Below are 23,306 nucleotides of genomic sequence, written 5' to 3' on the forward strand. Positions count from 1 at the left end.
GATCATCAAGATCCAGACAAGCAGTGAAGCTGAGTGAGTGTTAAGTGTTATGGTTATCAGAAATATTCCTTTTCATTCATTCCCGCCCCCCACCCCAGCATGAGCCCTCGCGCACACGCACACACACAGGCACATTCCTGAAAAATTGCTTGGAAGAGTTAGCTTCAGTTTGTAGATGGCCTTGGGAAGGACAGAAGGAAAGAGAAGCTTGCCTGCTCTGATGGATGATCACTGCATACACACTCCTGGAGGGAAATGGGATGGATGTCGGGAGAGGCCCCCAGAAGCGCCCCCTGTCCCCAAGGTACCAGGCAGCTTCAGGCCTTCTCGGGGAGAGGCGGGCTGAGAGAGGAAACCACCCCCAGAGCACGGCACCACCCTTCATGGCTGCTGGAGCCTAGGGCAGTAGTGAAGTCTCTACACGTGAACTTTGAAGACCTTAACCAGAATGTGGGAAAGCCCCTTGCGCAAGGACAGGGACAGGCCCGTTCTGCCCCGTTCTGATGTGGGCCGTGGGGAAAGCCTGTAAGAGCAGAAGACGAGAGGATGAGGAGGACCCAGGGGGTGAAGGGAGGAGGGGGTCCAACAGGACCAGCTGGGACAAGCCTCTTCGTCAAAATGGAGCAAAGTTTCCCCGAGTCTTTAATGAGCTGGGACAGTAGCCAAGGTCTTAATGCCATTCCGGTCTTTTTTTGTTTTGTTTTGTTTTTACTGTGTCTTCCTTGGAAAATTCCTTTTTATCCCAATCTTTGAACCTGCCCCAAATTCTCTTTTCCCTTCCCTTCTCGTAGAACCCTGTGCTGCCTCATTTCCATTTAAAATTCTATATTTTATACGCGTGTAATTACTTTCTTTTTGTGGCTCCTGCTAACCAGACTGGAAGCTTCATGAAGGTAGAGATATATTGACTGGCTCACCACCGTATTCCCCCCAGTTCAGTCTGCTCAATCAACACTGTGCATATTAGACAGAATCTTGACACAGGTTGTTGGCATGGATTGAAAACTGTTGGCGGTAGTGCAAATTTTAGATTATTAGACTATATCAAAAACAATAACCATGTAAATATTTGCATGACAGGGAACATCCCAGTACTGAGAATACAAGGTGCTGCCTTGAAAATGCTGAAAACACTATTGTACCCATCCATGTGTTCCCAAATCATTGTCTCCTGTAGGACTGGTGTATGTTACATTGATTTCTCTCCAATACATTTATCATCTACAAATGTAGACTTGTGAACCCATACTCGCAGAGGCAGGTTGTCTAAAGTCTCTAGCTTACCCCCCTCATCTTCACCAGCCCTCCTGTACCCAAAACTATGCCAAATGCATATGAAATCCATGCACAAACAGAGGACCCACTTCCAGGTGGATTGCTGCTTTTAATCCTTTCCCTTACAGAAATTCTGGAGTCCACATTCTCACTTATTCATAGCTTGTCTCTACCCAAACCCATTTAAAAATTAACGACAAGAATTCTTGATTATTCTGAAACCTGTCATCAAATTCAGTTCTTTTTTTCCCAAAAGAGTTCCCCGTACGCAGAGCACAGAATCTTGCGATTGGATGACTGTCCCGGTTCCTATTTTCTCCGCTTCCCATGTTTCATTCACCACAGCTTTTTACGTGGTTTCTTTGAGCAGTTCTACCCAATCCTTTGGTGCCGCCACTTGATCCTTTTCTGGTCTATCTGGCTATGCTTTCATCTTTAAATATCTTAATCTTGATTGTATATCCTTGGTTTAGGAGAGGTATAGCCAACAAAACAGAACCTGGATACTGAAGTCAGACTCTGATCATCACGGAACCCTGGGAGCTTAGGGGGCATGACAGTTTGCTTTTTCTTACTAATACCCAACCTCTCCAGTCTGTTACAGTTTCAGAATTGTAGCCTGTGGAGGAAAATGAAGGTGCAGTGTCCTCTGCAGTGAAATCCAAACCCTTTTCAGGGAATGATCCGATTTACCCTTCAGGAAGTTGAATGGTCTCTGAGGACCCTTTCAAGGGCCTTGCGTTTTCTCCAGAATCCAGTCCACGTACTCGATCACGTTGGTGTAAATACCTGGCCGCTCCTTTTGGCCGCAGCCTTCACCCCAACTCGTGATGCCTACCAGGTGCCACACCTCGTTGTGTTTACAGGACAGGGGCCCCCCCGAATCCCCCTGTGACAAACAGAAAAGAAAAGGGCACGCAGATCAGTTCAGACTTCGCATCTTAAATACCTTGCCCTGGGAGTGATTTCACCTGAAATTCTGTCTTGGCCCTTTAATAAATTTCAAAGAAGCAGATTACCTGTCCCCCACACCAATCTATCCACGTCAGATTTTAGGGTAAGGAAAAAACAAGCCCACTGTGTTCCCTGCTCATTGGCAGAAGACTGTTTTTTAAAAAATGCACCAAACCGAGGACTCCCTGGTGGCCCAGTGATTAAGAGTCCACCTGCCAATGCGGTGGCGGGTGGGGGCTGGGTTCGATCCCTGGTCTGGGAACTAAGATCCCACATACTGTGAAGCAACGGAGCCCACGTGTCACATTACTGAGCCTGAGCACCGCAACTTGGGAATAGTCCCCAGGCCCTGCAACTAGAGAAACCCCCTGCGCAGCAGCAGAGACCCAGTGCAGCCAGATATAAATAAATTAGTAAAAAAATTTAACTTAAAAATTAAAAAAAGTTTAATGCATTAAACATTCCAATTTGAGTTTATTCAATTGGCTGAAGACAGGGTTACCTTACAGGCATCCTTCCCTCCTTCTCTGTAGCCAGCACAGACCATCTTGTTGGTTATTCTGTGCTTTCTGTAACCTTCCTGGCATTCTTCATTAGTCATCAAAGGTACCTTGGCTTTCTGGAGAGTATTCTGTATTTTGTCTAAAACAAAATTTTGATTTATAAATGGAATAATCACATACATATAATATAAATTTAAATATAAGTACCTATATTTAAAATCAAAACCGCACCTATTTAACAATCTAGAAGAAAACAAAAATCAGGTTTAGCTCACAGACCTTTGTAATTACAGCGTGTAGAGAAGATGGTATTCTCACTATTGTACCATTTTGTTCATGTTAATTAAGCTCAAAATTAATTACGGCTCTAACTGGAATTACTTTCCAGAGAAAATAATTGGATAACAGGCTAAGACATTTACTGAAAAGTGCTAGGTTTTGAATTACACTTCATTAAAAGTAATGAGTCTTTAAAGAGATTGTCATATTTAAAATTTCCAATCAAATAGGCGAGGTATCATCTTCATTTGGGTGATTTTTGCCTTTCCATCCTTATGAATACACTTTCTGCAATTGAATAATGTTATTATTTTACTCTCATTTTAGCTGTGTGACTTGAGATAGCAGAAAATGTTGTGATTAAACTGTGTTCTGTATCTTCAGCTGTAGCACACAGAAAAATATAGTTTCTTACCTCTTAGTTTTCTGTATCCCCATCCGGTCACCCAGCATTCAGTATACATCACATTTCTATCTCCTTTGGAAGGTAGGCATATGGGCCATTGAGAATCTAAATTTTAAAAATCACAGTTTAGTTATCAGAAACAGAATACATCACATTTCCCAGGAAAACTCTCTCCCTTCACTTTCTGTGATTAGGGTGTGTTCTCAGGTTATTATATTCGGGTTTTTGTTTCCTCTTTGTCATGTGTTTTCATTCCTCATGGTCAGAGTTATCTATCACACATCAAGGATGAGGGAACAGAGACAGCCTCCTCCTTAACTCTGTTACTCTCACGAGGTCTGGGATCCTATAGAAACTGCGTCCTCATTCTGACTTGCCATCCTTTCTTGCTGAAAAAGGAGATATAAATCATCTCTAACATTCCAATATATTATGAAGTCATGTCATTCTGCGAATCTGAAGAAAACTTGCCATTTGAACCCCTCCCCACAAAAAAATAGATTCAATCATCAGGACAGCATGCCAGCCTTTTATATGCATATGCATTTTTTAAAAAGATGGACCATTTTGAAAGCCTTTATTGAGTTTGTTACAATATTGCTTCTGTTGTTTATGCTCTGATTTGTTTTGCCTGTGGGATGCGGCATGTGGGATCTTAACTCCCCGACCAGGGATCAAACCTGCACTCCCTGTATTGAAAGGCAAAATCTCAACCGCTGGACCACCAGGGAAGATCCCAGCATTCAGTCTTAATGGACTGAAAGCGGAGCTTTGCAGCTCTTCTCCCTTTTTAATGACAGTAATACGTGGAGGGATTGCCAAGGTCAGGCCATGAACCTGGGAGTGTGAACCCCAGCATCACTGTAGACAACTTTCTGTTTGAAATTTTCCATACCTGTGTAATTCATTACTGTTTCTAGTTTCAACAAGGCAATATCATATCCACTTTCTGCCTTTTCATATTGATCATGAATTATTATTTCTTGAACCCCAAAGAAAGATGTATCCTCTTTTATTTCTGATTGATTCAAAATGCTGCTATAGACACGCAACACATTAGGTGACTCGACCCTAAGGAGTAAGCAAGAGAGGAAAAGAGATTTCCGTTAGCAAATAATTCCCAACCTTTTGAGATACAGTGCTATTTAACTCACTATTCCTAGTCAGGGAGGGGCTTTTATGTGGAAAGAAGTGATTTTCTGCTAAGATTTTTCAGTCACATAGTCCTCTTTTATGGAAGGTCCTGGGCTATCAATTACCTTATATTAAATGCACAAACATCAGTGAATAATTTTTCCACCCTTCAACACACACACACACACACACACACACACACACAGAGTTCTGGGTTTTACTTTAGGTGTGGCTGTCGATTGGCTGTGACCCTGAGAAATTCACTCATACTTTCTGGCACCCCACTGTCCCATATGTTAAAGCTAAAAGACACTAATGACCTCAAATCTTTGAGTTATGAGTAAGCTGCATAATGATAAAAATAAACCGACAAAACCACAAATCTGAGTCTAAAAACAACCTAGAAGATACTGCAGTGCAAAGAGGAAATCTGGTCAACTAAAATTCCCTGGGATGCACACAGTCCATATGCTCTCGATGGAGCTTTTATATCTGGCCGGTAATGAAAATGACTGAAGTAGGGAATCCAATATGATGATGCATAATAAACCCTTCTTTCTATGTCTGGAAATAGAGTGAGGGGTGCGGACAGAGGAAGAGAGAGAGAGCGGAGAAGAAGGAGGAGGAGGAGACAGAGTCAGAGCGGAGAGGGAGAATAAGTGGGAAATTACATTCAGGACGCAGGAAATTCTCTTTGAGTTTAGTCCTAAACCCAAAGCCCAGGACAGTGCACAGAAGGTGATATAATCAACAGGAGGTAAGCAGAAGTCCCCTGGGGATGTGTCTACATTTAGCCAGAAAAGTGGAATATTATGGAGTCAAACAGCCATGCTCCTGCACCTCTTCTGATGCTGGTATAGAATATGAACAGCTCTTCCTTTTAACTTTTTTCCCCACTAAAGACAAAAGTAATTTAGCAAATAGGAAAATTGACATCTTTGAAATAAAATACTAGAGTAGATTTAATATTAATATATGCATGAGCATGGTGAACGAGTAAAAGCAGCAACAGTACTGAACTCGTTGAAACAGTGAGCAGCTGTTAGTATCCACTGGTTTCCAATGATGGCGCCTCCGCACAGGTGTCTCTGGGTGGGTGATGTCATGTGCAGAGTTATCTGCCACGGCCATTCTCCATGAACAGACTGGGTTCCTCCAACAATTCTGGTCTTGATTTTTGTTGTACACACTACGACAGAAGGATTGCAGTGAGTAGCTTCCTAAATCTTCATTTTCTATCAGTAGTTACGTTCCTTCAGGCACACAGGGAATGCCCTTCCCTGGGTTCAATAATGTACCGTGACCTTCACTTGAAGATACTTTAGACTCAAGTTGGCAAAGCACGATATGAACATGAAACCTGAGTGAGTGGTTCACCTTGTAATTGCACGTTCCCAGATAATTCCCCAAATAATAGAGAAGGACAGGGCAGCCTGGCATGCTGTAGTCCATGGGGTCGCAAACAGTCGGACACGACCGAGCGGCTGAACAACAACAAAATAATGTCTCATCTGGGACTTCGAGGCTTGCCCTCCCTCAAATGACAACCCCAGCGATTCTTTGAAAGCAATGGTTGTCAAGTGTGGCCCCCAGACCGACCTCCCAGGCATGACCTGGGAATTTGTGAGAGATGATCATTCCTGGGCCCCACCTTGGACGTTGTGAAGCAGAAACTCTGACAGCGGACCCTGACCGCCTAAGTTCTGATCAGCCTCACTGGCGTTTGAGAGCTCCGGTTAGAGGTGAGCACCATTTGCAGCCTTTGTCCAGTTCCTCCCACTGCTCTCCCACCCCAGCTGCCCTTTGGCCCGCTTGGCCCCTCCAGCTCCACCCACACCCCAACCCGGCTTCTCTTCTGTTTGTGAACAGCTTCTGCCCTTTGGTCTTATTGACAGATTGGGGTTTTATGCTCGACCCTTGATATTTCCAAGGACTTTGATTCAAACTCACCCCTCAGTTTCTTTCTTGACTTGGAAAATTAATATGTCAGCAGTAACTAAAATATATTAATATATAATATATAAAGACCTTGTTAAGATGAATTATAGATCTCAGTGTTCATTTCTCAGTTCAAACAAAGTGCTGAAAATACCCATGCTTGGCCTTGCATTTTGAACTAATAGATGTTTCTTTGGATGGCAATTGCTCTGTGTCTTCAGAAAGTTAAGTTATAGTATAAACCAATGACAGTGAAAGATATAAGTGTCTCAGTCAGATATTCCCTTGCATATTAGCACATTTTTAATCTAATGCAATAAAACCTAATCAACTCATTTCACTTATATCAGAAGGTGCATTAAAAAGACATAAGATTTTATTTTCCTTTATCTTATAGTTTCTGTTTAGCTGTCAGTCTACACCTGATATAGTCTGCAACCTTTAGAGACCCGAGGCCATAGATTCATTAGAAAGGAACATAAGGAGGGACATTAGAACATTAGAAGCATAAGGAACATTAGAAAGGAAAGAGGGAAGAGAATGGATTCTGCAATTTAAGGTGTAAGTGCTGGCTCCCCTTTTTAAAGCGATGTCACCATTACTGACAATAAAATCGACTCCATCCTTTCTACTGCTTGGTAGCACCAGGACAACAGAAAGATCGTAAATGCTCCTTTTTGTCTTAGGGAAATTTATTGTAAGAAAAACAGAGAAGGTATGAGATACAACTCAACTGACTGTAAAGAAGCTAGAACCATCCAGAGTCCCATCAGAGCCCCTCTAAACCCTGCTGCTCCTGCTGCTAAGTCACGTCAGTCGTGTCCAACTCTGTGCGACCCCATGGATGGCAGCCCACCAGGCTCCCCCGTCCCTGGGATTCTCCAGGCAAGAACACTGGAGTGGGTTGCCATTTCCTTCTCCAATGCATGAAGGTGAAAAGTGAAAGTGAAGTTGCTCAGTCATGTCCGACTCTTCACGACCCCATGGACCGCAGCCTACCAGGCTCCTGAGTCCATAGGATTTTCCAGGCAAGAGCCCTGGAGTAGGGTGCCATTGCCTTCTCAGCTCTAAACCCTAGGAAGGCAGAATTTCCCAGCTAGGAGGGTAATATTGGACACAATGTAACATTGTCTGTTCTACAAAACAAGTTCTCAGAACCTCAGGATTTATTTATTCACCTCTCAGTAGAGCCAGTATTTCTGACACAGAAGATTTTCATACTTTGAAATCTACTACAAAGCATAATTATAGCGTCCATTTCACTCATTAAATCTCAGCTGCAACTTAATTTATATTACATTGTAATATTGGGCAGTAAGCAATAAAAGTCTAGAAACATGCAGTGTATATAAATCATGAACACTAAAGTCGTCATAGGTTATTATGATAATTTAGGGAGGAATGCGTGTAGGGAGAATGTTCCTATTCTATCCCTTAGTGTTGTTTTGTTACTATGCTCAGAAATTGGCCCCTGGAATGGAAGTACTGCTGACCTGGTATTATCATTTTTATATTATTATAGGTCTTGCTTAATATAGATAATCTTTTTATTTCCACTCTCTTATACTCATTGTTACAAGTTAATAAGGTTTTACTGTAACTTTTGCTAATATTCATAAATACTCTGAACACTTGCGGGAAATCTGAAGGCCCTGGAGAAGGAGTTACTGAATATTTCTTGTATATATAACAATTTTCCAAACATAAGATGATTATTTATATTTCAATTAAAGATCAAGTAACAACCAATAGAAAGAAGATGACTAATCAAGATGCTGGTTGATATTTCTATTATAAAGGATAATAAGAAAGATCACTGACCTTGATATCAACAAACAGACATAAAAATGTTGACTAAACCTGAGCCTCACCAGGAAATACTGGTTATATAAATGTATCAAATTATAAAATGTTTAAGCAAAAAATGTTAGTCACTCAGTGGTGTCTGACTCTTAGCAAACCCATGGACTATATAGCCCACCAGGAGCCTCTGTCCATGGGATTCTCCAGGCGAGAATACTGGGGTGGATTGCCATTCCCTTCTCCAGGGGATCTTCTTGACCCAGGGATTATAACATATATTTAATTAATGCCAGGCAATGCAGAGTTTAGTTAAAGCCCAATATTTACCTTTAAAACAGGTCAGCCTGATTGACAGCAGTGAAAATAACAGAAAATTGTAACTACATTCATTGTTGTACTAATCTTCTCCCCTCTGTGGCCATTATTGATTCTCTTAGTCATGACATACTCAGGATAAAATAACTCCTTCAGGTTATTACTTTTTTTCAAGTGACGTTAAACTCACCATTATCCATTTTACATAACCTTAATGTGTATCCAGAGATGCTTCCTGTCCCATGAAGTATTTTAGTTGGAGATCCATTTGCAGAAAGTTTTAAGTAGCATTTACCCCTGCAGGTTGGAAGCAAAATGGTATAAACATAACACATCTCTCAACAAGCTGGGACAGGAGCGTCTATGGGACTTGACATGTCTTACTTCCTTCCGTTGCACGATTCTTGAGATGGAAAATAGGTAAAGAATTGGCAGCGGATGCTATTGGTACATGTTTTCTGGCAGGCTTCATGCCCGTCCGCGTCTACGATGTCCAGTTCTTCTCCCAAGAACTCAGTGTGGCGATAGAATGAAGAATGGCAGAACACTGCACCGCAGAAGCACAGATTGAGATGCGAAATGCAGAACCCTCCCACCCATTTGCTGACCTTGATCAGAAGGAAGAGCTTGCACTGATTACCTGGGACACTGTGCCGGCAGTTTTGTAGACTAAAACCAGAAAAGGCTTTGTTCTTTCTAAAGCGTGCGCTTGGCAATCCACTTAAAGATGTTTTAAGGAGACACAGATTTCTAAGAGTGAAAAAGGGACGTCAAGAGGCACCATGTAAACCGTATCAAAGAAGAAGACATTTTCATAATGCATATAGAAATCAATTCCTGTTGGTATTCAATAGGGAAGGGGTTTCCGTTTTGAAAGTACACTGAGTCAGACTCTAGGTTGCATAGGTGGCAGACATTTTCCAAACTGCCTCTCAATTTTCTGAGCTTGCTCTGTTCAACATCACTGTTCCTAGCACCTTCCTTTTTCATTTCCTTTCTCTCAACTTTCCTAGACTATCTCAACTATCCAAGAATTTTCACACTGCCTAGAAATCTGCTACTGAAGAGTTGCTGTAGGCTTAGACAGAGATAAATGCAGGCTCCACACCCAGGCGGCATTTCTCTGGGAGGAAGGAACCTTTCCTAACTAGTACAAAATCACAGTCTAGGGCAGTGATGTCCAACAGAGTTTTTTGCAATGATGTAAACACTCCACATCTATGCTAGTCACTACAACAGCCACTAGCCAGCCATATCATGAGTCCTTGAAATGTGGCTAGTACAGCTGAGGAAATGAAGATTTAGTTTTATTTAATATTCATTAATTCGAATTTAAGAGGCCAAGTCTTGGCTTGTAGCACCCATGTTCTTCTCTCATCCTGTAATGATGATAAAATACCTCCTCTTATAGGTATTGATTGGAAATTTTATAAATGGAATATGAAAGAAAGAGAACTGTGATTAAGACAAAATAACACCTTACAAAGGCATCTTTCTAAGTTCTGAAATTTTTAATGCCCTAAGGCTCAATCTGTGCCCTCCTCTCTGTTCAATTTTTTGATGATCTCATCAGTTTCAGCAGCATTAATTACCAGCTGGGGATACCTAATCACTGACTTAAATCTCTCTTTTTAACTGCCAATTCGATATTTCTTTCTCATTGACTACCAGACACCTCTTCCCTCTTGAAATCAACTCTATAGGAAATCTTCCCTCATCTCTTCATTGGTATTTCCATCCTTCCAACTTTCTTGAGCCAAAAAATTTTGCAGCCATCACTGACTTTTCCTTCATGCTGGTATTCAATCCATCAACAAATCTTACTGGCTCTACGTTAACAATATATCCCAATCTAATCACTTCTGTTTTACTTCCACTCTGGCCCAAGTAGTACAAGATTTTTAATCTATTGAGTGTACTTATCACATCTCCATGTTTAGAACCATATTGAGAAAATGAAAGTAACAAAGATATTCTCAGGTGACAAACCTACTATTGATACTTCTATAGTTATATCCTCCCCCGATTTAAAAAAAAAAAACCAGCCTTGCTTGATAAACAGGAGCTCAAGGGCTTATTTTGGCTGAATTTCTCTGGAGGACACTCCCCCCAGGAATGAACAGCCATGTCAAGCAAATGCCAAGAACTCTTAAGAATTCAGATTCAGATAATACCTACAACCTAGATTTTAAAGCAAACAGTCTTAAGATGATTTCTCCTTTTTTTTTTTTAGTGAATTTTGTTAATGGGGGCAACAAACATCCTTTTGATGATCATAGCAATTTCCCGTGCTTTTATTACAGTTTCCTGTGTTAATATGCATCATTAGGGAAATGACCTAAATTCTCAAAGCGTCCTCCACCATTATGCCCAATTCTTTTGATGAAGGCCACTGTTTGCCCCGCTCTCCACTTTGAATTTGACAGGTCACTGCAATTTCCAGCTCTTTGTACTCCTTTATCAATGATCTTAAACCAGGCGTTGGGCTGAGATACCTCTCAGTGACTATCATTATTTTCTTCCTTCTATTCAGAACTAGCAACCCTCTCATTGTTGCCACTGTGGTTCAGTCACTAAGTCGTGTCCGACTCTTTGGGACCCCATGGACTGCAGCACACCAGGCTTCCCTGTCCACCATCTCCCGGAATTTGTTCAAATTCATGCCCATTGGGTCGCTGATGGTATCTAATCATCTCCTCCTCTGTTGCTGTCCTTTTGCTGAAGGCAAAGACCTCCCTCACCTAAAGAAAAGCAAAAGTCCTGTGGTCACTGAGTGGGAAATGGAAAGAGAGGAGCTAGGATTCTTCCTTGCGGTTTTTATCTATTCTAGAGAGACATTTAGATAAAATTTGTAGTTGCTCAGAATTTTCAAGGGTGGGTTTTGATCAACTGTTTTAAAAGATAACACATGACCCTTAATCTTAACTCCTTACCTTTCAGATGCTGTTGGCCATTCTTCAGATAAGAAGGTAAAAAACAGACAGCTGGGATGGTGAGTACAAATGCTGCGACAGACAAAGGGATCTGGGGCCACGACAGTGTCGATGGTGATGTCCACAAACGCCGTTCTCGGGAAAACGTCCCTAATGCAAGCTGCACGGCAGAAGAAAGCATATTCAGAAGGTCAGTCCATTGGTAGCATCGGTAAAAGTAAAACCCCACTCACGGTATTCATAAATTCCATATCAACATTTGTTGGGAGGTGAGGGAGGGATGAACAGGCAGAACACAGGGAAATTTTAAGGCAGTGAAAGTATTCTGAATGGTACTCTGATGATGGAAACGTGCCACTATGTATTTGTTCAGACCCATACAATGTATGACTCCAAGAGTGACTTGTAATGTAAGCTTTGAACTTCGGGTGATTATGATGTGATTATGATGTTGGCTCGTCAGTTGTAACAAATGTACCTTCTGGTGAGGGATGCTGGTAATAGGGGCGGCTGACTATGTGTCTGGGCAGGAGGTAAAGGGAAATCTTTATCCTTTCCTCTCAATTTTGCTGAGAACCTAAAACAGCTCTAAAGAAACAAGGTCTTACTAGTAACTTTAAAAGATTTGTTGATCCCCAGATCTTTTACACTTTTAAAGTTAGGATAACTGAAGTGATTGCTGTAAGCTTTAAATTCCAATATAAATTTTTATCATATAGAACATCAGGAAGTTTTTTTCATGAGGAAAATAAAAGGTCAATGGATCCATTTCATCAGGGAGCACAAATTGGTATCCTAAGTGAGGCCTATTGTACATATCATTAGCACTGAATGGCTAAACTACCTCATTAAGAAAATAAGAGTTACCCAGGTTAGAAAGGCCACAGGACTTCAAAGAAAATCCAGATACCACTTCACGGAGCTTCGTTATGCCGGTTGGTGTCCCTGTTTGGGTGTTCTTCAACAGACAAGTGTTACTGAATAAAGACCAAAATGGAAAATTATTTTATCCCTCCAAACGCAAGTAAGGAAAACTATAAGATAATAAAAAAAATCACATTTAGAGATGGCCTGGGCATGGAAGCTAAAGAATTGCTCTGAAAACTTTGATCTGAGAGACTAGACAGCTGCTCTTGAGTCCCATCTCTGCTGGGAGTTGGTGGTTCTGTGAATTTTGTCAGTTTTATTTTTTCATCAGTAAAATGACAGCTTTAGATGGGTAGTGACATAAAGAGTGGAGATGTAGGAATTAAAGACTTCTCAAGCTCGTCTCAATTTTACCATTTTAACTTTTCCAATAATACCTAGCAACTCCTGATGTCCTGGCTTGCTGTTCACTTTGCATTGAATCTTACACATAAAATATGTAGAAAGGTGGGTTTGAGCTGAGCTAAAGACAAACCACAAAACCTTAATTATTAATTTGAGAACTTCATCTTGTGTTATCATTCATTGCTTTTCTTCAAGTAAATCTTTGACGCTTTATTTCCGCTCATCTCCTTTTTGTGAATGTGTAGACCAGAATGTGAAAATCCAAATACTAGTCATTTTGAGTTCTTCTTTCATTGTTGGATTTCAGATAAGTGTAGTACATGTATGTGCTGAGTCTCTTCGGTCATGTCCTACTCTCTGCGAACCCGTGGACTGTAGCCTGCCAGGCTCCTCTATCCGTGGAGTCTCCCAGGAAAGAATACTGGAAAGGTTTGCCCCTTCCTTCTCCAGGGGATCTTCCCAACCCAGGGACTGAATGCACACCTCCTATGGCTCCTGCATTGCAGGCAGATTCTTTACCCCTGAATCACCAGGGACGCTCCAGATAATTGTACCTCCCTATACAAATCCAATTTCTGGCAAGAATACACAGAAGAACTATACAAAAAAGATCTTTACAACCAAGATAATCATGATGGTGTGATCACTCACCTAGAGCCAGACATTCTGGAATGTGAAGTCAAGTGGGCCTTAGAAAGCATCACTACAAACAAAGCTAGTGGAGGTGGTGGCATTCCAGTTGAGCTATTTCAAACCCTGAAAGATGACGCTGTCAAAGTGCTGCACTCAATATGCCAGCAAATTTGGAAAACTCAGCAGTGGCCACAGGACTGGAAAAGGTCAGTTTTCATTCCAATCCCAAAGAAAGGCAATGCTAAAGAATGCTCAAACTACCGCACAATTGCACTCATCTCACATGCTAGTAAAGTAATGCTCAAAATTCTCCAAGCCAGGCTTCAGCAATACGTGAACCGTGAACTTCCAGATGTTCAAGTTGGTTTTAGAAAAGGCAGAGGAACCAGAGGTCAAATTGCTAACATCCGCTGGGTCATCGAAAAAGCAAGAGAGTTCCAGAAAACACATCTATTTCTGCTTTATTGACTATGCCAAAGCCTTTGACTGTGTGGATCACAATAAAATGGAAAATTCTGAAAGAGATGGGAATATCAGACCACCTGATCTGCCTCTTGAGAAATCTGTATGCAGGTCAGGAAGCAACAGTTAGAACTGGACATGGAACAACAGACTGGTTCCAATAGGAAAAGGAGTACATCAAGGCTGTATATTGTCACCCTGCTTATTTAACTTATATGCAGAGTATATCATGAGAAACGCTGGGCTGGAAGAAGCTTGTGCTGGAATCAAGATTGCTGGGAGAAATCTCAATAACCTCAGATATGCAGATGATACCACCCTTGTGGCAGAAAGTGAAGAGGAACTAAAAAGCCTCTTGATAAAAGTGAAAGAGGAGAGTGAAAAGGTTGGCTTAAAGCTCAACATTCAGAAAACGAAGATCATGGCATCTGATCCCATCACTTCATGGGAAAGAGATGGGGAAACAGTGCAAACAGTGTCAGACTTTATTTTGGGGGGCTCCAAAATCACTGCAGATGGTGACTGCAGCCATGAAATTAAAAGACGCTTACTCCTTGGAAGAAAAGTTATGACCAACCTAGATAGCGTATTGAAAAGCAGAGACATTACTTTGCCGACTAAGGTCCATCTAGTCAAGGCTACGGTTTTTCCTGTGGTCATGTATGGATGTCAGAGTTGGAGTGTGAAGAAAGCTGAGCGCTGAAGAATTGATGCCTTTGAACTGCGGTGTTGGAGAAGACTCTTGAGAGTCCCTTGGACTGCAAGGAGATCCAACCAGTCCATTCTGAAGGAGATCAGCCCTGGGATTACTTTGGAAGGAATGATGCTAAAGCTGAAGCTCCAGTACTTTGGTCACCTCATGCGAAGAGTTGACTCATTGGAAAAGACTCTGATGCTGGGAGGGATTGGTGGCAGGAGGAGAAGGGGACGACAGAGGATGAGATGGCTGGATGGCATCACCGACTCGATGGACATGAGTCTGAGTGAACTCTGGGAGTTGGTGATGGATAGGGAGGCCTGGCGTGCTGCAATTCATGGGGTTGCAAAGAGTCGGACACAACTGAGCGACTGAACTGAACTGAACTGATACAAATCCCAAATATCTCAAATAAATCTAAATTAAAAAGTTAATGATATTTTTCCCTAAAAATATTTCTCAAGAGAAAAGAAGTTAATCAATTGCAAATCAGATCCTTTTATATTTTTACATAATATATTTACCCCTGGAATATTTCAAAATCTAGTAGCGGGACAAGTTTTGAAGTATTTCACATAGGTTTTGGTTACTTTGTCTCAGGTGGGGAACTGTTATTTGGGGGGATATCTGAGTAGGTTTTTCTTTTTGATTCTACAAGTTCAGACTGTAGCATCCTTTAGGCTGAGAAGGGAACTGACTGACCATTGCAACTGTTTTAAAATTGCCAACTAAGAAATGTAGCACTCTATAAATTAGCAGCAGACAGAGGTTCAGTCCCTGGGTCAGGAAGATCCCCTGGAGAAGGAAATAGCAACCCACTCCAGTATTCTTGCCTGGGAAATCCCATGGACAGAGGAGCCTGGCAGGCTACAGTCCATGGGGTCACAAAAGAGTTGGACACAACTTAAGAGACTAAACAGTAACAACAATAAATTAGCTAAGAGGTGGATTTAACATTTTTGGTAAGTGTCATTGAAAGACAAATTCTGTATTATATAAGGAAGTGCATCCAAGCTGGACTTTAAATACATTTTTCACCAAAAAATCTATAGTATTAGTATTTTTAGAATTGTCTTGCATGGGTTAAAAATAAAATTTGACATCAAGTTGATAGGAAAAAAAAAAAAGAATTCCGTTTTGTTTTCCATCAGCCCATAGCTCACTCACCGATCCTTTATGCTTGGAAAGAGACTTGTGGAGAATGTAAAAAAATGACAGTGCATGTCGTCTGTACACCTCTGTTGGCATTCCTGAGCACTCTGGGTAATAGAGCTGTTATAGTTCATCCCCTTCATGTTTAGGTCCACATACACATCTTTGTTGCAAGCTGGAAATAAAATCAGAATATATGGTTATTTTCCAGTCTCTGGCGTCAAGTATGATCATTCAATCTCAGCCACTGTTCCTCCAGACTTGCTCTTTCACTGACTTTTCCTCAGAAATCCTCTAATTCTATTTTAATCTGCTCAATTCCTACTCTTCCATGGAAACAGTAAGAGGATGCCATTGCCTTCTTACACTGCAGCAATATGGTGCTGCTGCTGAGTCGCTTCAGTCGTGTCCGACTCCGTGCGACCCCATAGACGGCAGCCCACCAGGCTCCTCCATCCATGGGATTTTCCAGGCAAGAGTTCTGGAGTGGGGTGCCATTGCCTTCTCCAGCAGCAACATGAGACTTGTACATTTCTGCTTCAGTTTTATGAGCTGGCCTCTCTTGTCTCCTTCACTCCACTAATGGACTGATTCACTAACTAACCTATACTACTAGTATCTATTTCACTATTACGGCAAGTGTCATCTCAACCTTTATAGCTGCTTTCCTTGATTTGAATTAATGTATTTAATAAGGACTTTCATATAAAACTTTAAGCTGGAAAGGAGAGGGGAAAAAATGAATGATGTAGTTGGATGTGTCCGATGAGATAAATATTAATGACCTGTAATAGGATGGGGCTTCCCAGGTGGCGTTAGTGGTAAAGAATCCACCTGCCAATGCAGGAGGCACAAGAGACAGGGCTTCTATCCCTGGGTCAGAAAAATCCTGTGGAGTAGGAAATGGCACCCTGCTCCGATATTCTTGCCTGGAAAATTCCACTGACAGAGGAGCGTGGTGGGCTATGTCCATGGGGCCACAAAATGTCAGACACACCTGAGTGATTAAGTACAAGCACAGCATAATGGAGTGTTGGGGGAAGACACGCATGTGTGCTAATTTTCACTCTGTGTGAAGAGTGCTTCACTGAGAGGGTTTGTTTCCATATCGCAGGATTTTATTTTATAGCCATAAAACCATAGCTGGTGTAACGACCTGTATACATCACAGTAACTAATCAATATCAATTCTAGCAAGACATCTTACCACTTATTTGGTGCAAGCATTGCTTGGAAGAATATCCAGAAATTGCTCCTGTCATATTCACCATTGGCAGTGTTCCTGTAACACTGTCTTTCAGGATGCAAGTATACCTGTTTTTTTAAAGAAATAACATTACTGGGTGAAAATGTATGTTTTAAAATAATGGATCTTAAAAGTCAGCCCACAGAGAGTCAAAGAGAAGGAAACATTCCTCTATCTCATGCCAAAACAAATATTTTCTTAAGAGATTGTGAATTTGGTTTTCATTCCAACATCTCGACATTGGAAAAAGGACATGAAATTTTCCTTCCAAACACAAAATAGGAGTGGGTGAACTATGGCCTTTAGGTTAAATGCAGCTCTCTGCCTGTTTCATTATATAGTTCATGAGCTAAGAATGGTTTCTATAGTTTTCAATGATTATATTTTGAATCATTATATAAGTATTTATATAATATCCTTGATTTTGCTATTAGATCCACAAAGCCTAAGATATTTACTTTCTGCCTATTAAGAAAAACTTTGCCAACCTCAGTCGTAAATTCTAGAATAGTAAGTTTTATAAGTTCAGGGAACTATCTAAATACTCTGAATGCAGCAATAGTGCATAAAGATGCTGATAATGTCATCCTGCTGTAAAGCTTTATTATTAAATGTTAAACTCAATATGAAAACAAAAATGGTAGGTGGAACGTCCCAAGATTTTTAAGAATATGACTATAGACACAAAACCACCAAATGTAATTTGTGAATCTTGATAAGATTCTGGTTAATTGCTGTAAATTACATTGGAAGGACAACTGAGATGATATAAAGGGATTCTTGTTAATTTTTAATGTCATTTGTGTACGATAATATATGCTGAAATATTTGAGTGAAATATTATGATGGCTTCCAATTATTTCAAATGGTTAGACATCTACATATACATAATAGAGAAGACCAAAATGACAAAAAGACTTGGGATGATATGAAATCATTGTACTGTTCTTTCAAATTACCTTTATAAACAGTGAATTTTTTTTCCTAATAACATCATTGAGGGAAATATACTAATTTGAATAATATAAAGTATCAATCTGGAGAAGGAAATGGCAACCCACTCCAGCATGATTGCCTGGAGAATCCCATGGACAGAGAGGAGCCTGGTGGGCTACAGTCTATGGGGTCGCATAGAGTCGGACACGACTAAGCGACTTCACTTTCACTTAAAGTATCAATAATCAATTGAAAGGCAAAGAACAAAATGATGAACTGGCTTTAAAGCAGAAAAAAAATCAGACAGAGAGTACTGTTAATACTGAGACCACCAGAGAGTTGTAAAGTCCACACTGAGGGGCACGGCCGTTCCTCCTGACCTGCCTAAATGCTGCTCTTTCTTCTGTAAATATTTAGTATTTCAGTTGAAGGAACATACATTTTCCAGTGTTAACGTCAAGTTTTATAAAATGGTAGATGACAGTTCATTGTTGGTAACTGTCTGTCATATACAATCTATTTCCTCTATGTAGAAAAGCAAACATTTACCACTTGGTAGGATCTTCGGATGATGACTCCGTCATAAAAGTGAAGAGCAAACACCTCGGATGGTGGGTGCAGGTGCTTTGGCAGTGCTTGGCGTTTGGCGTGAAAGCCACAGAGATGTCTCCTCCTTTAAAGCAGGCATCTTGGAACAGCGTGGTCACACACTCTAGGCCGTAATACATGACGCATGTGATTTTGGATTTTATGGGGCACATGTCTGATCAGGTAATAATCTCACAAAGGCAAGTGAAATAGGTCTACTTAACGGGAAATATCAGAACTTAGAAACCAGGGCCATCAACACTTTTAGTTTATTGGATAAGCAGCCACAGATAGAAAAGAAAATTATGAAACGGCATGTGTGTCTCAATAGAACAGCGCTTCTGAGTGATTGTCTGGAGATGTGGGTGCTTTGCAAGTAATTGATTTGTTTCTCAGATCTTTTCGGGCAAAAACACCTTCTAGGACCCCATCCAGGTCTAGAATGGTCTCCTCTGCTTTTCCTTTCCCCATCACTTCTCTATGTCTAAACACCATGCTTGTGTAAGGCTCCGTGTAGCCTTTGGGTAGCCACCCAGTTTTGGGTACCTACTGCTTTGGGTAGCATTTGATGGCCCTTGAGGGGATAAGGTATCATATCACTTCACTCTTTTAAATGGACCAGTTCAATTGACCTACAACACTATGTTAGTTCCTGTTGCACAACATAGTGATTGGATATTTCTGTACATTTCAGTTTATCATCATGACAAATCTAGTTACCATTGGTCACCATACAAAGATAGTACAAAATTATTGCCTATATTCCCCACACTGCACAGTCTGTTACAATGAATCACTTATTTTGCAGCTGGAAGTCTGGACCTCTTAATCACCCTCACCTATTTCTCTCTTCACCTTACCACCTCCTCTCTGGAAATCACCTGTTGGTTCTGTGTTTCTATGCCTCTATTTCTGTTTCATTATGTTTGTTCACTTGCTTTGTTTTTAGGAATTAACATAGTATTGTACATCAATTATATTTTAAAAATAAACATTTTTTTAAAAGAGATCAGATTTGTGTATACCAGAGACAGTCACTGGAGGAAAAGGGTATTGGATATGGATAGTCAAAAGGGGGATTCCCTGGCAGTCCAGTGGTTAAGACTTCATGCTCCAAATGCAGAGGGCCTGGGTTCGATTCTTGGCTGGGGAGCTAAGACCCTGCATGCCGCATGGCATGGCCAAAAAAAAAAAAAAAAAAGTCAAAAGGTACAAACTTCAAGTTATAAGATAAATAAGTACCAGAAATGTAATGTGCAACATGATAAATGTAATTAACACTGCTGTACGTTATATGTGAAAGTTAAGAGAGTAAATCCTACGAGATAGAATCATAAGGGGCACATTTTTTTCTGTTTCTTTAATGTATCTATATGAGATGATGGCCACATTGTGGCCACCATTTCATGATGTATGTAAGTAAAATCATTGTGGTGTAGACCTTAAATATATACAGTATGGTACATCAATTATATTTTAATAAAACAAAGCCAAACAAATAAATAGGTCATTTTAATAACAAAAACTTTAGACTCTTAGAAAAATTACTGAAGCCCCTTCCACTGAAACCATAAATAAGTTAAAAATACAAACAAAACTAAATTACATAAAATTGAAATTTTCTTCTATTTCTAGAAAGAAACATCTAATATTCCAGATTGTGGATTTTTAGGTCATTACTATTTTAATCACTGAATAAATGTATTAGAGTTTTTAATCTTGGTATATTTTCCTTGACAAATACTAAGATATAACCCTTGGTCTTCTTAAATATATATATAACAAAAATTAAAATATTTGGGCAGAACAAAATATAACTCAAACTTATTGTAGCAACAAAAAAATAAGTAAAACTAAAAATAAGTAATTTTGCCTCAGTAATAACCAACATGCCAGTAAGTATGTGGAAAAGTATACAGGTTAAAAAAACAGTAGAAATTATCACTAGAGGCTTAGAGGATTATGTAGTCCATGGACTTAAATGAGGAGAAATTTCAACTTCATTTTCACTAACTTCTAACTAAAATATGGCATATCTTTCCACGGCTAATGTAGGAGCAAAATGCATTCGTGTCCACAGGACCTGTGCCTTTGGCATAATAAAAATAGCCGTTTCAGATATCTCAAAATATCATTATCACTCATTACTAGTTTGATTGTAATTACATGCAGGTTTAGACCCACCACTAGACCTTCTTAAATAAAACATTAATAAGACCATGTGTGATTTTGCCTTTTGGGTTTATGCCCTCCTGTTTTCTAATCCATAAGTCGGGGAACCAAGCTATTTCCAGTCCACACTAAAGATAAGACTCTACTTACCACCAGCAACGGAGGCAAATAAAGTGAAATGTACCATTTGGTATAATAAAGCCATCCTATAAAAAATGAAAAATGTGCATATGCTTACAACATAAGACATGAATTTTAATTAATTTACTGATGTCAGAGTTTACAAGAAATGTGGAGGGAGAGGAGTAAATAATTCAATAGGAGTCACAGAGCTCCTTATCATAATGCTGAATTTTATCTTCCCCCCAATCCTAGAATGTTCAACATGCTTGTTTGTGCAGTGGTCAACACCTTCACGATTGGGAGGAACCGAGGACTTAGAAGGGTCGTCCCCTTTCCTTCCTTCCCTCCCTCTCTTTTGCCTCCAGCTCACTACTGATCAGACATTTCTCATGATCATCTACCCTCTCTCCATCTCCATTTTTCCATATTTATCTTCTCTTCCAATTCATTTCCTTTCTTTCCATTGTTGAAGTTTCTTTTCTAAATCTATCAAAGAAGCTATAATTGATTTTTTACTTCTAAAATGTTCTATTTTTAAAATGAGGTTGCAAATATATTCCTAGATTGTCTTGGTCTTCTACGCACATACTTATCTCCACAAAGCCCTGAATTGACATCTCTATGGAAAACTTGAGACAGTTTTCCTGTCTCAAGGGAAATCTTTGAGACAGATTGTCTTCTGATGTGTTCATATTACTCTTGAATATCTTTTCAATTCCTAAAATACTTGCTACTGAGTACAAACTATTACTCTTCTTCCATTCTGCAATCTCCTCCCACATTGCTTATGGGTATTAACTAGAAACTTCCAAAATATTAAATCAGACACGTTTTATTCTCTATTGTAAAAATTTTTTAACTCCACAGAAAAAGGCACATCAAGGAATAATTGTTTGAGGGACATCTTAAATAATACTTTTTGAAATCATACCTGAAACACCTTGTTTGTTGTGATTCTTAATAAGAATGTTTTTTGTCTTCCAAAATGGCCATCCTCTTCTCAATGAGTTTTTGCAGGTACTGTTCACTTAACTTTAATATTTACTTTTACTGATTCCCAGTGTGATGTAACATCATTTCCTTGTGCAGAATGCCTGTCAAAGTACTTAAAATGTTTGCATATCAAACATGTACTCTGGTAGAGGTGCTTGCTTTTTCAATACACTGATTTTTTTTCTCTCTCGTTTTCCTGTGTATCCCAACAAGTGACCAGAGAGAAGCTTAGAGAACTTAAATTTGCCTGTGTGCCTTAACCCACTCCAGTATTCTTGCCTGGAAAATCCCACGGACAGAGGAGCATAGTAGACTACAGTCCATGTGGTTGCAAACAGTCGAACACGACTGAGTGACCTCACTTTCCCTTCTTCACTTCTTAACCATTGTTGCTAAGTAGCTTCAGTCGTGTCTGACTCTGTGCAACCCCATAGATGGCAGCCCACCAGGCTCCCCCGTCCCTGGGATTCTCCAGGCAAGAATATTGGGGTGGGTTGCCATTTCCTTAAACTCAAAATGAGGATGCCCGCTGGCCAAAGCTGCACTTAACCACATTTTCAAATAGCAACTGTTAATCATTAATTTCAGGCTAACTGGAATCTCACCATCTGAAAAGAAAACAAGGAAAGTCTGATGGACTAACTGATGTTTGGAAAAGTAGAGAATTGAAACTCAGCTGTTCCAGGGTTGTGGAGCAGGTGGGGTCAATTGTAGATCCCTGCTTTTCTGCAAGCCCGTTTCCCCTTACACAGTGTTACCTTGGAGACCTGGAAAGGATTAGTTGTAATGAGCACTAGTAGCTCAGCGGTAAAGCATCCACCTTCAATGCAGGAGACCCAGGAGGTCTGGGTTGGGAAGATCCCCTGGAGGAACACGTGCAACCCACCCCACTGTTCTTGCCTGGGGAATCCCATGGTCAGAGGAGCCTGGGGGACTACAGTCCATGGGGTCTACAAAAAGCAGGACTCAACTGAGTGACTAACACTTTCAGGGAATTAGATCCCATGCGGAGAAGGCAATGGCACCCCACTCCAGTACTCTTGCCTGGAAAATCCCATGGATGGAGGAGCCTGGTAGGCTGCAGTCCATGGGGTCGCTAAGAGTCAGACATGACTGAGTGACTTCACTTTCACTTTTCACTTTCATGCATTGGAGAAGGAGATGGCAACCCACTCCAGTGTTCTTGCCTGGAGAATCCCAGGGACGGGGGAGCCTGATGGGCTGCTGTCTACGAGGTCGTACAGAGTCGGACACGACTGAAGTGACTTAGCAGCAGCAGCAGTAGCAGATCCCGTGTGGCAGGGCCAAAAATAAATAAATGAAAATAAAAGTAAATTTCAGCTACACAAAAAGCATATGTCTATAATGCACTGTTCTTTATGCAGTTCGAACATAGAATAGCAAATTTATGCCAGGAAAGCTTTTTGTGGAAAACTGATACATGAAATTATGTAAGGTCCTTATTTCCCTGTACTGTTTACTTCATGAAACC

General features: G+C 40.5%; 1 protein-coding gene across 2 annotated transcripts; it reads right to left on the reverse strand.

Moving 5' to 3' along the window:
- Positions 1–716: 716 nt before the first annotated feature.
- F11 (coagulation factor XI) lies at positions 717–21,845 on the reverse strand. 2 transcript variants are annotated; one of them, XM_068971746.1, is made up of 15 exons: positions 21,753–21,845; positions 20,849–20,904; positions 18,488–18,650; positions 16,964–17,070; positions 15,772–15,931; positions 12,408–12,517; positions 11,541–11,700; positions 9,248–9,357; positions 8,992–9,154; positions 8,798–8,904; positions 5,572–5,740; positions 4,313–4,488; positions 3,427–3,522; positions 2,732–2,871; positions 717–2,164 (listed from the first exon to the last, which is right to left on the reverse strand). In XM_068971746.1, the coding sequence occupies exons 2-15, from the start codon at positions 20,901–20,903 to the stop codon at positions 2,003–2,005; spliced, it is 1,878 nt and encodes a 625-aa protein (XP_068827847.1). In that variant the 5' UTR covers position 20,904; positions 21,753–21,845; the 3' UTR covers positions 717–2,002. The 2 variants fall into 2 exon arrangements, with proteins under 2 accessions (XP_068827847.1, XP_068827848.1); XM_068971747.1 differs by having other exon boundaries at positions 2,011–2,164; positions 2,737–2,871.
- Positions 21,846–23,306: the final 1,461 nt, after the last annotated feature.

The sequence above is a fragment of the Capricornis sumatraensis genome, chromosome 4 (assembly GCF_032405125.1).
Source record: "Capricornis sumatraensis isolate serow.1 chromosome 4, serow.2, whole genome shotgun sequence".
Taxonomy (NCBI): domain Eukaryota; kingdom Metazoa; phylum Chordata; class Mammalia; order Artiodactyla; family Bovidae; genus Capricornis; species Capricornis sumatraensis.

Coding starts and splice junctions, on each gene's coding strand:
- F11 (XM_068971746.1), bottom strand. CDS start 20,903: ATGGCTTTATTATACCAAATGGTACATTTCACTTTATTTGCCTCCGTT. Junction 8,905..8,991: donor GAATCGTGCAACGGAAGGAA/GTAAGACATGTC, acceptor TCCAACCTGCAG/GGGTAAATGCTACTTAAAAC. Junction 4,489..5,571: donor GCTGCTCACTGTTTCAACGA/GTTCAGTACTGT, acceptor CTTACTCCTTAG/GGTCGAGTCACCTAATGTGT.